This window comes from Quercus suber, unplaced genomic scaffold (genome assembly GCF_002906115.3).
Source record: "Quercus suber isolate HL8 unplaced genomic scaffold, Cork oak 2.0 scaffold_264, whole genome shotgun sequence".
NCBI classification, from domain to species: domain Eukaryota; kingdom Viridiplantae; phylum Streptophyta; class Magnoliopsida; order Fagales; family Fagaceae; genus Quercus; species Quercus suber.
In genome coordinates, this window is record NW_027069720.1 from 344,949 (window position 1) to 364,123 (window position 19,175).

General features: G+C 33.3%; 1 protein-coding gene across 1 annotated transcript; it reads left to right on the forward strand.

Moving 5' to 3' along the window:
* Window positions 1-5,609: 5,609 nt before the first annotated feature.
* On the forward strand, window positions 5,610-17,794 carry LOC112034342 (uncharacterized). Its single transcript, XM_024067156.2, is given in 13 exon segments — window positions 5,610-5,801; window positions 6,386-6,550; window positions 6,653-6,708; window positions 7,939-8,004; window positions 8,146-8,253; window positions 8,347-8,413; window positions 8,958-9,042; window positions 10,462-10,625; window positions 11,209-11,261; window positions 11,263-11,308; window positions 12,014-12,065; window positions 12,068-12,235; window positions 17,409-17,794. Coding segments are annotated over 13 exon segments (1,203 nt in total). The 5' UTR covers window positions 5,610-5,762; the 3' UTR covers window positions 17,543-17,794.
* The last annotated feature ends 1,381 nt before the right edge of the window (window positions 17,795-19,175 follow it).

A 19,175-nucleotide genomic window follows, 5' to 3' on the forward strand; every position in this document is an offset into this window, starting at 1 on the left:
GCCCTTAGCCCTCCCCTTAAACAAACTAACCTAAAGCATTATATAAGAGAGGTCACTCCTAATACAATTCGTACTAACCTTCCTTTCTATTGCTTTATTTTACTCATTTATAATCACATAAGAGCATTCACACCCCAAATACCAAATGCCAAATGTAACCATTTTTTAGCATTTAAGCCTAAAATCTCCACTCCATCAGAAATTGTAAAAGCCAAGTATTACAAAAAAAAATTGCAATATTGCTACAGTGCAATTCTACATGTAGAATTGCACTATAGCTGAATGGTAAACTCTTATATTATTATTTAATTCTCTCTCTCTCTCTCCTCCTTTTATTAAATATATTGTAGCTAATGTGTTGTGCTGTAGATGATAGTAATTTTAGGATATATTATTTTATTGTGTAGAAATATTATTTTAATGTGTTGTATTGTAAAATAAAAGTTGGGATGCTGGGATATTGTAAAATGATATTGTATAATTAATAAAGTAGTTTTTTAGAATGATAAAGTAAAATAAAATGGCATTTTAGGGTGTGAATGCCCTAACACATGCGGCTGACCTAAGGCTTTTCTTTACAAAGACCAAAACCAAAGTGGCCCAATAGAAATTCCTTGTTTAATTCTTGTATGTCGGTGGAGTTATTGGGAACTATTGGCCTGGAGAAAGCCCACAAACATGCATACTTCTCGTCTTTACTTTTCCTTATCTGACGCTTCACGCCTTCCAGCGTTGCAAATTACAATTCTCTATAAGTTGGATTCTTGAATCTTGGCCCCACCTTGTAGTTTCAGCATAGTCAATTACACTTCACTTGCTCTGCTTCTTCTTCATTTTTCTTTTCTTCCACTAATTCTTGTAAGCATGCAAAGCCTTTATAACCTATAAAACAAAGATAGATTATAATTAGTCACAAATCAATCATAAAAATGAGATAAAATATGCAAATATGAGGGTATTTTATTGTATATATTTCATATACATTAAACTTGTTACAGTCAAATGGTATTTATATCTATTTATTGAAGTAGCAAAAAATTTAACTTTAACTTTTCCAATAACACATAGTTTTTTGGTGATAAAATATTTTTTTGCTAAAATATAATCAACATTGTGAATGTTTTATTATTTTTGTTAAGTTTTTGGGTTGAATAATTTCTAGTTAAATGGGAGCCAAAGGTTTTAGAATAGAGGCAGCTACAAAAATAATGTATATAATCTGTAAAAAAAAATTAAAAATTTTGGATTTGGGGGCCCTGAGCCCCCTTGGGCCCCACTTGGGTCCATCCCTGCCTGTATCCAATATTTGATCATAAGTTAGAAAAATTCATTTTTTTTAAATGCTTTTTTTTCTAATTTAATTTTTTTTTAATTTATTTTACGTTAAAAGGGATTTTATTGCAAACTGAAAGTGCAGTACAAAGACTTCACAACACTTACATAACTATAGACACCATAACTTGACAACCACAGCCAGTGGCGAAGCCACACACAAGGGTGGGTGGGCCAAGGCCCCACCAAAATTTTAAAAAATTATTTTATAGTATTTATATTATTTACATTTAAAAAAATGTAGCATGTAAAAATTGAAGTTGGCCCCCTCAAATTTTGAGTCATTTCAATGGTGCTCTTAAAAGAAAGAAAAATTATTTTAAAATCATATAATTTAAGAGTTTTAACAAATTAAACCATGTAAAAAATGATAAATTTTTGTACATGATTAATAGAAGAAATACATGACTTTTGTATACTCATTAAAATTTAGAAGATGATAAATTCTCTTAGGAAATTAATTTATGTGTGTGTGTGTAGAGGTTTATCTTAACTAATATATTAACATCACAACGTGGCCCCCCCCCCCCCCCCCCCCCCCCCCCCAGGCCCCCCCCCCCCCCTCCCCCCAAACCAAAATTTCTGGTTCCGCCCCTGACCACAGCTACAGACATCAAACCATACAATAACAACCACGACCATGACACGACAACAAGACAAAACACAACAACAAGATAAGACATAACACACACAGACTTCCAATAGCCAGATTTTAGCTTCCTTGGTATATACAACCGAGGTGAATCCCAGTGAGTCCCAAAAATAGAATGAAAGAGATAACAAGAATGTGAGTATATAATCTATTGTATATACATACCTAATACATGTATTTTTATTAATTATACCTCTATCCTATATTTGATCACGAGTCACTAAAAATCCTTTTTTTTTTTTTTAAATGCATTTGTTTATTATAAATTGAAAGAAATAACAAGAAAATACAAAGAATATGAGAATAAGATTATATTTGAATTTATTATTCAATGATCATCTACTATGTCGAAGTTATATTAGTTCAAATTTCATCTATGCATACCCTTGTTTGTAACACACACACACATATATAGCGCTTATAAGTTAAACGAAATATTCAACTCTTTATTTCTTGGGGGTAGGTGTGAGTTTTTATTTTTCATTATTTTTTTGAAAGGTATGATAAACATAAGTATATAAGGATATAGTATACTACCGGATATAATTCGGGTATTTTTATTAATTATATCCCTATAGGCTATATACCTGTATTTTTTGTTAATTATACCCCTTTATAAGACAAAATTTGGTGTCTCCGAGGATATATCCACCCTCTTTAATACCTAGTTACCTACAACGTAGATTGTAGACTCATGACAACCCATTTTCTTGAATTTTTTTTCTAAATAACAATAAATATTAAAAAATTTAGTTAGTTGTCACGTTGCAAAAGAATTTTGAAAACTAGCATCTTGAGTGTCTAAAACTCGAGTTTCAAGATAAAAATCAAGTTTTTGAGGCCTGATTAGTAAAAGAATCTAAGTGAAAATCGAGCTTTAAAAACTCGAGTTCGGAAACGCCGCTATAGGGCTTAAAAACGTCACTATAGGGCTTAAAAACGGAGTTATAAAAAAATTTAGCAGAAAAACGCCACTATAGGGCTTTAAAACGTCAGTATAGGGCATAAAAACGCCACTATAGGGCTCCCTGAACTTAGTATTGAACACTTATAAAATTTTTTTGCAGGAAAACGCCGCTATAGGGTTTTAAAACGTCACTATAAGACTTAAAAACGCCACTATAGGGGCGATAAAACTAAAATTTTTTTTGCATGGAACTCGAGTTTTAAAAACTCGAAATTTATGTAAATGGATCTCGATTTTCTAAAACTCGAGATGTCTACTTTCCCTTATAGTTTCAAGCTATGCCTAACTAAATATATACAAATCATTTCTACCGTTATTCTGCACATTCCCCCATTTTCTTTTTCTTTTTCTTTATTTAATTTTAGTTTTTCAGGCATTGACATGACAGCTCAATTATCTTTAAAAAATTTTAAAAACATATATATATATATATATATATATATTTTCATAATAATATAAATGGTTAATTGCTACTAGTTTAAATTTGAACATACTACTGAAATTATTTTTTTACCCACTAATAACAACTTATAACAACCGACTACTTAAGATTTATTGTGAAAATATTATAAATATAACATTTTTCAAAAAAAAAAAGTTTTATGTTCACAATTTTTTATTTATAAAAAATCATAAATAGTAAGTTTTTACTGCTAAAATTATTTTTTTACCTATTAATATTAGTCAATAACATCCTACTATTTTAGTATTATTGCAAAAATGTTGTGGAAATATATTTCATATAGCATTTCTATTTTTTGGGAAAATTATTGATATAGCATTTCTCATCAAAAAAGTGCTCGCAACAATATTGAAATAATAACCTTATTTCACCACCAAACAAACACACCCTTAAAGGCCGAGAGGCAAAATCCCTTAGGTTGGGCACTTGGACTACTCCTTGCCATCCCCTGTACATATTTAAGTTGAGTGGCATGTCAACCGCCCATGAGTTAAATGGTATATCCAACATTTTATTTCCTATGATAGGCATGAGGTTTGTTTGTTTGTTTTTTCTTTTTAAGTAATATGATAACCTTGAGTTATATGTATGTGTATATAATCTATTGTATATATAATACCTAATACGAGTATTTTTATTAATTATATCTCTATCCAATATTTGATCAGCTCAAAAAATTATCTTCAAAAATTAAATTATTTTTATATATATATATATATAAAAAAGATTTTCACAATATATTTAAGTTGGGTAGCATGTCAACCACCCATGAGTTAAATGATATATCCCACATTTTATTTCCTATGATAGGCATGAAGTTTGTTTGTTTGTTTTTTTTTTTTTTTTGTTTTTTGTTTTTTTTTTGTTGTTGTTTTAAGTAATACAATAACCTTGAGTTATATGTATGTGTATATAATCTATTGTATATATAATACCTAATACAAGTATTTTTATTAATTATATCTCTATCCAATATTTGATTAGCTCAAAAAATTATCTTTAGGAAAAAAAAAAAAATATATATATATATATATATAAGATTTTTACAACAAATTATAGGTGGTTAATTGTTATTGGTTCAAATTTGAACCTACCGTTGAAATTATTTTTTTACATTACCAATAACAACTTATAGCAACTTACTTCTTAAAATTTATTGTGAAAATATTGTGAATATAATATTTTTCATAAAAAAATAGAAATTTTATGTTCACAATATTTTAATAAAAAATCATAAATGGTAAGTTTTTTACTACTAAAATTACTTTGTTACCTACTAATATTAGTCAATAACAACCTATTACTTCAACACCATTACGAAAATGCGGTGAAAATATATTCCATATAGCATTTCCATTTTTTGGGGTAAATTAGTGATATAGCATTTCTCATCACGGAAGTGCTCGACTTATTAGCCGCAACAATTTATGTGTTGCGTATCGGTTTTAATCCAACATTAGTTATTTGACTTATTTCTAAACTCTAGAGTGTTCGCTGTTCGCTTCACGCAAGGCAATTTTTTTCTTTTTTTATCTAAGCTGTCACGCGCTCGGCACGTGCTTTCTCCTACGCCATGTGCTTTATTCTTTTATCTGCTGCGCGAATTTTTTTTCTAAATAACAATAAATATTAAAAAATTTAGTTAGTTGTGAAGTTGTAAAAGAATTTTGAAAACTAACATCTCGAGTGTTTAAAACTCGAGTTCTAAGATAAAAATCAAGTTTTTGAGGCCTGATTTGTAAAAAAAATCCAAGTGAAAATCGAGTTTTAAAAACTCGAGTTTCGAAAACGCCGCTATAGACCTCAAAAACGTCACTATAGGGCTTAAAAATGGAGTTATAAAAAAATTTAGCAGAAAAACGCTACTATAGGACTTTAAAACGTCAGTATAGGGCATAAAAACGCCACTATAGGGCTCCTTGAACCTGGTATTGAACACCTACGAAAAAATTTTGCAGGAAAACGCCGCTATAGGGTTTTAAAACGTCATTATAAGACTTAAAAACGCCACTATAGGGGCGATAAAACTAAATTTTTTTTTGCATGGAACTCGAGTTTTAGAAACTCGAGATTTATGTAAATAGATTTCGATTTTCTAAAACTCGAGATGTCTAGTTTCCCTTATAGTTTCAAGCTATGCCTAACTAACTATATACAAATCATTTCTAACGTTATTCTGCCCATTCCCCCAAAATTGCGCTGTATTTCCAAGACAGTCTGAGAGAGAGAGAGAGAGAGAGAGAGTGAGTGCATTTTTTTAATTTTTAGTTTTCACAACGCTCTCTCTGCTTCGTTTTTATTTTCTCGCAGATTCTCTTTCTCCTCTCGCAGATTCAATCTAAGCAATAATGGCCGAAGATCCTTCACAAACTCGCTGGTCCTTTCTGGTACCAATTTCTCTCTTTCTCTCTCTCTCTCTCTCTCTGTTTGTGTGTTTGTTTTGTTGAGAAAATTTGTGAGGAAAACGAAAGAAAATTTTGGAGATATATTGAGTCTTAGATTTGACATTGTTTTGGAACTAGGAGCTTCACTTAACTGAGCTTACTACAATTATTGGCCATTTCGACTTAGACTCTTTTTTTTTTTTTTTTTTTTGAAGATATTAAAATAATCGAATTGAGCTGGTTTTTAAGTTTGTTTAAATTTTCTTTCTGTCATTTCTCAGCATCCAAACAGAAAAATTAATCTCTTTTGTTTGTCTTAGAATAGATTTCATATTTGTTTTGTTAACAAATGTTGGAGTAGATTTTGATTAATCATGCTCATCAAAAATTGTAAATCTTGATACAGCAGATTCAGAAATAATAAAAAATCTAGTGAATAGAAATTTACTGAGACATGTGCATTTATATGAACTATTATGTGTATTTAATAATAATAATAATAATAATAATAATAATAATAATAAATCTAGTGAATAGAAATTTACTGAGACATGTGCATTTATAAGAACTATTATGTGTATTTATAGGATTTTAAAATGTTTTATGATGCCAAGTTTGGTAGAAAGAGGCTGCCGGAGTCGCAAGATGGCGAAATGGATAAACCTGCAAGTAATGGGGCTGAGACGTCGGATGGGATCACACATGTGAAGAAAACTGCTGACTTGGCCATCTATGAACAGTTCCAGAACCAGGTAGCTGCTTGCATTTGGTGTTATCCAATTGTGAATTTGTGATGGTATAGTTTAGTATAGTTTATTCAGGAACTTGATTGGCTTAATTTTGTTTGTTTTCAGAATCGGAGCTCGGTGCACACAAATGGAGTTTTGTCTAATGGAACCGAGTGGAGACCGTAAGATTCCTTGATTAATTACATTTTGTTGGCTGAATTTTGTTTTTATGTTTCTACTAGGGTATAATGCTATTGGTATAAGTTAGTAAAGAGTGAAAATTTTATCACTGTTAGTTGCTAAACTCTAAAGAAAGTTTGAAATGACCTAGTAATCAGAGTTTACTCTATCTGGGTTTGAATCTTGGTGCTGATGTATTCCATATGACAGCGTAATTCTTGACGCTAATCATGTTTTATTGATAGTTGGACTCAAGTAGCTGGCTTTAACGAAAGGCTATAAATGTTGTGGAATGATCTATTTATTTTATCCTAAAAAGATCGTTGATGTGTGTTTTTGAGAATGAAAGAAGGAACTATGTTGTGCTTGAGTGTGTGCCTCATGTTTTTGAGTTATGCTAGAGACATTTATAGGCATTGTGGAGTAACCCTTACCTAGCTGAGGTGAATTTGTAATCTACATACATGAGTAGGAGTTTAAGTTAAATTAGATTTCTTCCCAACTAACTATGGCTATGCAAATCCTCTTCCCAACTGACTATGGCTATGCAAATCCTTTCATACTATGGATATTTTATCTTGTTCTTTTGTCTGGGTTTGGATTATTGTCGAGATCTCATTTCGTAAGAATTTGACTAAGATTTTTTGTGTCACCTATCAACCTAGCAGATGTTTCCTCCTTTCTCAGGGCTAGCTCGCAATGTTTAGCTTCATGAATATGTGTGTGTTATAATTTATTGGTTAAAATTGTCTGTCTGAAATGGATAAGTACTCTTTGTTATTAAAAGGGGAAGCAGTTTTGGCCCTTCAAACCAACTACTTCTTGATCTCAACCTCCCCCAACTCTTGTGCCACTGTGCCAGACTGCCAGAGCTCTGCCCTCCTTACTGTGATGGTGCTAAAATAATTCATTGTGCCCTTTCATTGTTAATTTTCCTTAGTGATATTTATTACCTTGAAGATACTAACCAAGGGAAAGAAACACACAGTAAATTGCATATGGATAGTCTACTAAGACTACAACATAGGGTACTGATAAAAAAGAGAAAAAAGAAGAGGAGACTGCAACATAGGGTGATTGTCACATTACTCCAAAAAAATAATAATAATACACTAAAAATTCATTTTATATTTTTAGTTACATCAACTGGAGTTTCTGTTTCTGACCATTTAATAACATGGAATTATGAATTCTTGGAGAACCTGCTGACTTTTTTATGTTCACCTTTTCAGCCAGAAGTCTCTGCTTCCTGCTTTTGAATCTACAGAAATGCGTAATTTGGCTGAAAGTTTAAGTAGGTAATTGCTAATATGAAAGTCTCTAAGGGGATAACTGTTACTATTATTGCATTTGTACCATCTAGGTGGCCAAGGATTTTGCAGTTTAAGTTAAGAAATGTTATTTATATTAACTTGTTTTGTTGCTTTACATCTGTGCAGAGATATAATCCGTGGGAATCCAGATGTTAAGTGGGAGAGCATAAAGGGGTTAGAGAATGCCAAACGTTTACTTAAGGAGGCAGTTGTCATGCCAATAAAATATCCCAAGTAGGTCTTGTTCATGAGCACATTGTGGACCATAATATCTCAACAAGTTAATTACATTGCTGAAGTTCTGCTGATCTCTCCCAATTTTTCTAGGTACTTTACTGGTCTTCTAACACCATGGAAAGGCATTCTTCTTTTTGGCCCTCCAGGGACAGGAAAGGTTTGTAAATTTTGTATTCCATTTATTTTATTTTAATTTTTGTGTTTTTCTCTACTTTATGTGCTTTCATGATATTCCTATTAATTCCCCTACCCTATAAAGCACTGTTACTCAGAGTTCTTTGCCATTATAATGTTTCAGTGAATTAATAGTTTTCTTTGTACTTCAATAATTGATTTTCCAACTTTCCATTGCAATGTGGGAGATGGGGATAAAAAAATTATTTTATGTATATATAATTAGCAATTTCAAAGAAATAGCTGGGTAGAGTGCTATTCGGGACCAATGGACCATCATATGGGAAACTTTAAAGGTCATATGTCAGACGAGCAGTCTGGACTTTTCATTGCAGTCCTCCATGCAACAGAAGACCCTGTCAGAAAGCTGAATCAAATATTTTTATATTCTTCTTGTGATCTTGTCCTGTGAGATACTAAGTAAACTATGTGTGAGGAAATGGTTTGAATCTCTGATGTTGTTTGATCTTGCTATCTTAATGATTGATATTTTAGAAGTTAAATAAATTATCATATCTTGTTTGCAGACAATGCTTGCGAAGGCTGTTGCAACAGAGTGCAAGACCACATTTTTCAATATTTCAGCATCTTCTGTTGTCAGCAAATGGCGTGGTATGTCAGTATCAAACATGTATTTGTTTTTTTTTTATTCTTTGCCAAAATTTTTTTAAACCTGACCAATCAAAAACATTTATTAATTCTGAATAATAATCTGATTACACCCTTAACCTCTCTTTTATATCATATAAGCCCTAATTAAAATTAAATACTAAACTTTAAGAATATAAGAGCCATCTAAGATAACCCAAATAAGAGGGCATGAAAACCCCTAAATGAAACTCTTCTACATTACCGCAGTACAGTAGCATGAGCAGTATTGCTACAGTGACATGAATGGTACTGGTATAGGTGCTGTGAGCAATACCCTATGAATTACTTTTTGCTATAAATTTTGCTGCTTCTGCATCAATTTTGTTTAGTTATGCTACTCTCAAACTGAATGAAGTACTGATGGTGAAAGCATGAATCAACACCGAGGCCTTTTGGATTCTAGATGTAAAGTGCAAGTGCACTCCTAATTGAAGTAAAGCACAATTTTAATGTAGTAAATTTGAAAACAATTATTAATTGACAATATGGCAATCAAGTGATCAATGAATGATATAGTGTTCAAATATAGCATTTTATATGGTTTTCAAATGTAGCATTTTGTTCAAAAGTCAGAATGTTATAGAGGAAGCTATTTGAGAGGATTAGGATAGAATAGCAGAAAAGAATACATGTGGCCGATTCTGATTATTCTGTTGATGATTTATAGCATATTCCAAAGTTTTGGGAATATGGCTTTGTTGTTGTTTCCTGGAGAAGGTAGCAATGTCACACATGCACTGAATAGGGTCCTGATCAATTGTCATGGTGGCATGTATAGTTGATGGATACTGATGTAGGGTAGGGAAGATGGCATATTAAGGCAGGATCAGTTGTCAAGGTGGAGTGGGGGGCAGTGCAAGGTCATACATGAACTGAATAGGGTCCTGATCCAACTGAGAATTAAAAATATATTTCTCTAGAGGGCTGGAGAACTGCTACTATGGTGCATTTGCACTAGTAAAATATTATTTATAATTGTATATATTACTTGCACTGGTAAAATCCAAATAAAATTATTAAGCTTATTAATTCATACTAATCATGTTATGTTGCAAAAATTCTCTCTTTTTTCTCTCTTTATATCAACTTTCAAGTAAGGTGTCCTCAATTAAAAAATGCTTGTAGTCTAAAATTGCCCCACTTATTGTGTATTAAAGTGGTGCAACCTCATCATAAAGATGTGGTGCCCTCCATTGTTGATTTCTCCCATTCTTAATTTTTTTTTTCTTACTCCTTTACTGATTTTAGGAGAAGGGAAAAAAAAGGCTTATAAAAAAAGGGGAAAAAAGGACAAACTTATAGTATTTGATGTGCACTTTTCCTTATAAAAACTTAATTCATGTAGCGGTTGAATGGAGATTTGCTTATATGACATTGCAGGTGACTCAGAGAAGTTAGTTAAGGTGTTATTTGAGCTTGCTAGGCACCATGCACCATCAACTATATTTCTTGATGAGATTGATGCTATCATTAGTCAGCGTGGTGGTGAAGGACGTAGTGAGCATGAAGCAAGTAGGCGTTTGAAAACTGAGCTACTCATACAGGTGATGTTTGTTTCTTAGAGGTACACAGCCTAATATGTAACTGTGGAGTGTAGACATGTACATTCATACATTTATTCATTCATACATATATTTTTGACTATTAAACATTAAAGAGTAAGACACTTTATACAACTTTCAGAAGGATGTTGGATGATTTATCTTCTCGTGGTGGCCAACAGCATCCTCTTCATTTGTTCATTGCATTTCTGTTAAAGAGCATTATTTTATGAAAAAATGATTTTCTTTTAGCCAACTTTATCCAAGTTACTCAATTATTACAATTGAATACTAGCATTATTGTAGTGTCAAAGTACTAGTATGCATGTCTGATACAAGCAGCAGCAGCCCCACTTTGGTCTTATTTGTTTGGAGGTAGTTCTGTCTTGTATCAACATCCATGTCACTGTGTTCATCTCTCTTCATGATTGGCATTGTCAGCTTCCATTTATGAAATTCCACGCATCAAATAAATCATATTGTTGACTCAGTTATAATCTACAATAGTACACTAGAGTACGGAGATGCAATCTTAAATGATTTTAGCTTTACTTTCTCAAAATTGATCATTTTGATTAGATTTCAGATGGATGGTTTAACACGGACAGATGAACTGGTTTTTGTTTTGGCGGCAACAAATCCCCTGGGAACTTGATGCAGCCATGCTCCGGCGTCTTGAGAAGCGAGTATCCTTTTGATAAGTCTGTCCAGTTTTATGCAATGATAAAAAGGATTAGGCTAAAAGGTTATGGTTTACTAATGGCTATCTAGGTAATTTTGGTTATTGCAGTGAGCTAATTTTATTATAGAAGAGCCTTGATTGGTGCATATTATCATAGGAATGGTGGTCACTCTAAATATATGTGGCAACTATTAGCAGAGAGTTGCATTACAAAATACTTAAGCTGTTTTCCAACTTAAAAACATTGGATTCTGGATCTAAGATGAAATGTGAATTAATTGACTGCTGATTAATATAATTTGAGATTTAGTGTTGCTATCAAGTTAAAAAAAAAAAAAAAAATCTATATGGTTTTACATCGCCACACCAAGTTATTTTAATCATTGGCTCCTACTTCCAGCGTTGATTATGATTATGCTTAACTCAATTATGGTATAAAGTGTGCTGCACTTGGTCTACAGTACCCATTTCTTCTTGACTCTTATTCTAATTCTTGTTTAGGCAATGGTGCTTGGACCAAATGACATCTCCAACCAAATATGGAGTGGAGATGGAGATCATCGTTGTAGTTTCCTATGAGAACAAACTATATATTTAATATTTCCAGTCTAATGGTTATATTATAGGTGATAAATGAACAGAGCTAGCAACTAAAGTCTAGGATATCTTTTATTAATCAAATGAGTCTCCTTTGACCATGATAAATAAGATACTAGTGCCTCTTCCAGAGCCAGAAGCAAGAAGATCCATGCTTGAGGAGCTCTGCCATCACAGCCTGATGAGGAGAAGCTTCCTTATGATCTCTTGGTTGAAAGGACAGAAGGTTTTTCAGGTTCAGATATTCGGTTACTGTGCAAAGAGGCTGCCATGCAACCTCTTAGACGTGTAATGGCGCTCCTTGAAGAGAGACAGGAAGTGGTGCCTGAGGATGGTATATGCCTCCAATACTTTATGCAGTTTATAAATTTACAAAAATGCCTGATATAAGGAGTTGAGGATGAGTTGCATAAATTTCTTATGATATTGTTTTGTTAAACTTTCTTTTACATATTTACTTTTATTCCCTCCTATTTGTGCAGTAGTATTTTACCATCCCTCCTATTTGTGTATGATAACTGTTAATTCAACACCAAAAATTGTTCAACACTTTCTTGTCCATTTTGTCGTTATAATTGATTAAATCTATTATTTCTTTAAGTTATCAATTCCAAACGTGTAGAAGTTTCAAACCATTACTTCTGTGATTTTAAAACTCAAATTGCTAGTACCTGTCATTCCTTTTAAACCTATACTTTAGGAGGGTTTCAATTGAACCTGGATTGTTACAAAAATCCCCTTCCATCCATGTTCTAAATAGAAAAGAAAAAGGGAAATCCTCCCCATGTACACAAGAAGTGTACTTGGGAAACTACAAACATCGAGATCCATTAGAAAGAGCCACCCACCACCCTTTTTTTTTTTTTGGGGGGGGGGGGGGGGGGGTGTTGAGGGACTGGCTAGCCAGTGGTTCTAAAAACAGTTGTGTAACAAAACAAAATTTCCTTGTTTCTGACAAGGAGAAAAAAAGAAGTAATGCTATAATAGTGTTTTTATCTTTTCTTATCTTGTCTGGTGGCTTGGTGAGTTTTGCTTAGAAAAAGAGTTTTTAATATAAACAATTTCCTCTTTGCTCATTTTAACTTTAAATCATTCGTGGCTATAGGACTTTATTGGGGCCATTAGAATTTTCTTTGACTTATGAATATAAGTTGGACATATAGGTGTATAATATATAGAATAGTGTAAATATATATTTTTATTTTATTTTGGAACTAAGACTTTTGTTTTAAGTTGCCAGTTATTTTTAAATACTTGATTGGGGCTCAAAATGTTAAATTCATTAGGATTTCTTAAAGAAATAGCTAAACACGGGAGATTTAATGTTACAATATGTTTAGTGTGATTTTTTGTCACATATCTATAGCAAATGAGGAAACTTGTGTATACTCATTAAGGTTTATGAAGATGATAAATTATCTTACAAATTATTAGAGTAAGTTATGATTTGCTATAATATTAGAAAATTAAAATTTATATTCTTTATATACATGCATCAATTGTGTGCGTGTGTTTGTTTTGAATCTCTTGATTGTTGTAACAATATCATAAGTCAGCCCCCCTCAAATAAAGATTCCTAGCTCCACCCCTCCAACCTATGGCATGCCTCCTTCATGCCCATGGTTTGTGTGGCTGGCATGTATGCAAGGTGCTAGTGCAAGCAGCCAACTATTCCGAAGATCAAGGGTGTAACAAAAAGGGTGGGGTTGGGATTTGGGAAAGGTTTGCATTAAGGTGGGTGAGGTAGAAGGTGGGTCAAAGTAAAGAGTTTCTGTGGTTGTAGAGTGCACTGTGGTGGCTGCAGGTGGTGGTTAATCATAACATGGGGCATGGTGGGGCAGTCACTTGGCCTTCTGTTTTAATTTTCCACGGGCACCCAAGGCCTGCTAAGTTCTGGTGGCTGGAGCAGTTGGGTGGTGTGTATTTTTGCATCATTTAGTGTTAGGCTGTTATTGATGTTTAGTCCATTTATTTTTTGCTAAACAGTGGAGAGAAATTGAAATCTGGAGCATTATTAACATGAGTTCGAAGAAATTAGAAAAGTTGACGGGGTGTGAGTATGATCTTGTGGAATGGAAACTTAGTTGCTGAATTATAGTGTGTATTAATGGAGATTTTGGTCGAGAATGGGTCTGAATTGGATGCTTTCTATACTGATCGACACATTGAGTTATGTGTAGGTGCTAGGCTTATTTGTGCGATAGTGAGGAACGATGGTTGTTATGTGCTGTAACTGCTGTTTTTGTGGGCCATCTTCGTTAGCAGGCACTTCTGTTCCATGTAGATACCAGGTATTAACAGGTTGATTTGGTTGTTAACAAATATAATAATGATTTGAAGAATTGGCAATCATGTGTATGGCTATGACCATCTTGAGTTGGTGTTGCTTCTGGAGGTGGTGGTGTTTATGGTTGTGAGGTTGTGTGGTTGGAAGGCTTTAGGTCATGATTGGGACTAGGTTGGTGTCGTCTTGCTGGAGTTCATGATGGCGTGTGGCCGGTTTGGATGATTTTTGAAGATGGAGATGGCTTTTGGATGGAGGCAAAATGAGTTTTAGTCTTTCAGATATGGACCGACCAGTTGTGGTGGGTTGAAGGTCTTCCGGCTATTTTGGGATTTTGGGTGGCAGATGGTGAGAGTTTGGGAGTTGAGTTCGGTAGTTTGGCTATTTATTTATTTTTATCAGGCATCACAACTATGTTGTTTCAAGTTATGAGGGTCAAATTTTATTGTGTTATGAGGCTTTGTAAAACATGGTCACTTTAGGCACATGACATTAAGGAAAAAATAGATGGAAATGGAACTCTAAAATTGTAAATGGAACATTTCACGCTTTGAGATTCAATTTAAAACAAGTCTTTTATGTTTTGCAAGGGGAAAAATCTCACAATCTTTAGTAAAAGTACAAACTTTATCAGGAAATACATTCTTTAAAAAAGAAAGTTTAGCATCAAAGGGAAGACCTAGCCAAAGATGCCATATAGAAGAGGAGGATATAGTAGCATTATTGATTACATGAAATTAAGAATGATTGAAAATAGATTGGAAAATAGAATTGAAAATGGATTGAAAGGATGATTCGGAAACCTTGGAGTTGATTGGAAAGGTACAAGTATTTAAGGGGCTGTGTTGCAGCAAATACAACCCATCATGAACTCTACCCACACCAATCGTCCTCTAGCAAATGAGGTCATGTATAAATCAAAAATTGGACAAAAAAATGAGGCAACAAGAACAAGATTTTGCAAGCTGACTAACTAATAAAAGATTAAAAGAAAAAGAAGAAACACAAAGAACATTGAAAAGAGTTAAGATGGTTGAAAGAGAAATAGAACCTATGTGGCAGAAGTAGTTGATTAAAGATTTGAATGAGACTTGATCACATTGCTAGCCATATGAACTTCTTTATTTCCCATATTAAATTGAGTAACAACTAGCATTTGATTTCGTAGCATAGTCAAGAATTGCTGACATTGCTCTTGAGTAAAAGGAAAATGAAGCAGCAGTATTGGATCGATGATTGAACCTTCTTAGCAGAATCACCTTGAATGCCCACTTGATTCGCCATGGAAGTCTTGCCTTTAGGCTTGAACCCAAGTGGAAAACCATGCAACTTGAAACACTTATCCATGATATGACCAAGTACTTGACAATCAGTGCAAAAAGGCCCATTTTTGCCTCTTGAATTCTTTCCTCTAGAAAAATGAAAACTTCCAAAGTAATTGAAACCAGAAAAATTAGAATTGGGATTAGGACCAGTGGAATTGGAACCTTTCAAAACTAGAGCAGTAGACTCAATGAGAACATTAGTGTTATTTCCCACATTTCTCTGCCTTTCTTCTTGAATCAACAAGGAGTAGACTTTGTTAATGGATGGTAGTGGATCCATTAGCAAAATCTATCCTTTGATTTGAGAATACGAATCATTATGACCCATTAAGAATTGCATCATTGAATCTTGAAAATGAATATTTTCAATCTTTTGAGAAATATTGCAAGTACATTTTCCACAAGAACAAGTTGGAGTAGGCCTAAAATTCTAAAGTAGATCCCAATAGACTTTCAATTGAGTAAAATAGGTGGTAATCGAACCTTGATTGATTGATGCAATTTCCTTTTGTAGTTGAAAAAGGTCCATTGCCTTGAGAATGTGTATCTCTGAGATCATTTCCAATGTTGTGTCTCTATAAGCAATGCTGATTTTAATTTGAGGTGAAACTACCTTCATCAACCAAGAACCCACCATGTTGTCACAATGAATCCAAGCATCAATTGCTGCTAGAGTTTTCACCAATGGAGAAGAAAGAGTAATGGTGCCATTGACAAAACCAAACTTATTCTTGGCAATCAAAGTCTTCTTCATTGATCGAGCCTAAGCATGGTAATTCTTACTAATCAAGGCCTCAGATACAAGCATAGCTCCAAGACTTTTAGCGTGATGAAGAAACAGAGGATTTGAGATGTCCTCTATCAATGCTGGATCTTTCTCAAAGGAAGAAGAGGAAGAAGTAGGTGTCGAAGCCATTGAAGGAGCTTCAAAGCTTTCAAGAAAAACCTAGAAATTTGGGAGAAATTAGAGCAATTTAGGCTTTGATACCATATGAGATTTGTTAAGAGTAAATTCTCATTAACTTCAATAATGATACACTGATGCTGTAGTTTATATACAACAAAGAAGCTAACTAGCTAACTTAACAACTATAATAGATTTCTAACAAACAAGAAGATTACAACTAATCACACACGTGCACAGCACATGCCCATTTCTAGACTAGACTAAACTACATACAGTTTAACCAACACTAGTAATAGAAACAATACTACATGTTGTTTAGCCTGGTCTTTCTTCATTCTCTATATCTTTGCTCACTTCTGATTTTGATCTGGCTTCCTTATCCTTCAGCCTTGATCTGTGATACAATAGTTAGTTCATTTTGTTGTGTAACAACACCACCAATTAGCAGCGACTTCATATGCTCCTCTAAACTTGGAAGGCGATGATTGTCATCATAATTGTACATCAAAGGAACCATCCTTGCAGCATTGAGAGAAACATTCTTAAAAGATGCAGGGAATGGATATGAATAGAGGCATTCCTTGTTGAGGCACTTCCATTCGTCTAAAATCATAGATATTATATGTTCTCTTGTGTCTTTGATTGAAGAGCCACGATGTTCTTTCATGAAGCACTTTAAATAAGATCCATCACGCCCATCTTGATTCTCGTCCTGTAGTTAAAACCAGGTTTATTTCAGTGACTAGAAAGAGCAAGATTCAAACATTAATTAAAAGCCAATTTCTGGCCCCTTGGATTGACTAGTGTTGCACTAGTGACATTATTTGCTAACTTGTCGATGNTGCCCTTAAAACTATAAGATTTAAAATGTAGTTCGCCTTTTATAAAAATGGACATTTTTATAGTTGTTTTTGTTCTTCCTGCAACTTTGGTGCCTATAAATATTTTTTGAACATAATCTTGCGCTGAATGATCAATTTTTGAATTGCAGATTTACCAAAGGTCGGGCCAATCAGACATGAAGATGTAGAGATAGCTTTAAAGAACACTCGACCATCTGCTCATTTGCATGCTCACCGTTACGAAAAGTTCAATACCGATTATGGTAGTCAAATTCTCCAATGAAGGCACACAAATTGTGAAATGTACCTGTCCAAGTTTAATTAATTTATCAGGTTGTTATCATTTCTTTAACTGTCATGATTTTCAAGCAGCGTATTTGTAGAGAACAAAGTAGAATGCCTAATTATCAGCTATTTCAAGCGCTTCGACTTTGCAAATAGCTCAATTATTTGTCATCTCTTAAGCAGTATTTATATTTCATTGAGCTGGTTTGGCTGGATCTGAAAGAATAATTAATAATTTTCTGTTTGCACCCGTTGGCATGTTTTGTTTCAACTAGCTTGTTTCCTCATACTCTCTCACTTCAATACCCTTTCTAGCAGCAGTGTCAGTAAGCAGGTCTACGAAATCAAGTTATTTGAAAGTACTTTAAAGGGTACCTTTCAAATATCTCATGTTCTGTATCGAAGTAGTTGATTATCAATACGTAAATCTGGTCCTACTTTTTCACTCTCGCCCCTCTCTCTCTCTCTCTCTCTCTCTCTCTCTCTCACACATTTTATAATCAAATTGGATTGTCCAATTGGGTTTTGATTTGGAACCAAGTAGGATTAAGATTTGATTTTGGAATTGGGTCAGTTTGCTTCTTACTAGTATAATAATTTTCATAAAATTTAATTTATGTAAATTTATTTATTAAAAAATGCTACAACATAAAAAAAAAAATGTCTTGTCACTATTAAGTTATCCATGTAAGCAATACCATTAATATTATTTAACAGAATGGCTAATATTGCTCATCTTAAAAACTTGAGGGACTAATAGCGTATATTTGGACTTGAGAGAGTAATTGCGCTCATAAGATAAACTTAAAGGACTAATAGTGTAGTTTCACGAATAATAAAATGACATTTGACTAATACGAAAAATGACATGCATGTCAAAAAAAATAGAGAACATATAATCCAATCGTAGAATTATCAAAACATTTGTTTAATAAAAACTTATTAAGTATTATAGTATTACTTAAAATTACATGAGATTTAACTTACAACTTTGTTGGAGACCATTATGCAAGATTTAAAATACAAGTTGAGTTAAGTTAATTATAAAAATTAAAAAAAAAAAATTCAAGTTGAGTAATTGTGATAATGACATAGTTGATGACATGAACTCAAACATGTCACTGTGCTAGTAATTGGACTAAAGTCATTGTCAATACCCAGAGGTCCGGAACATGTTATTATGCAAGGCTTTTTATTTTTTATATTAAAAAAATAGTGCGTGCTCCGGCCTTTGACTAGATTATTTCACTTTATGCCTATAAGATATTTTGAAAATCTCATAAATCGATTATGTGGTTATTATGCAAGTTTGGACTATGGAGTGTGTCCTTTTGAACATTTACTAACAATCATAAATAGGTTTGGTTGATTGCAAGTCCTTCGCTGCTATACCAGCTTGTGTTTTTGGTAGCCTATACCAGCTGGTTGTACTTTGGACTGTCAATTGGGCTGAGATAACTGATATCGTTCATTGAGCCCAAAGTTTGCTAGGCTGAGTTTACTTTGGGTTCAGGCTGAGTTGAGTTCTATCAGAAATTAGAGCCCAAATTTGAGTCTGAGCTGAGCTCTTAGCTCAGCAAGAACTAACCCAGCACAAAGAATTTATTTATATGAACAAGCCAGACTAATAA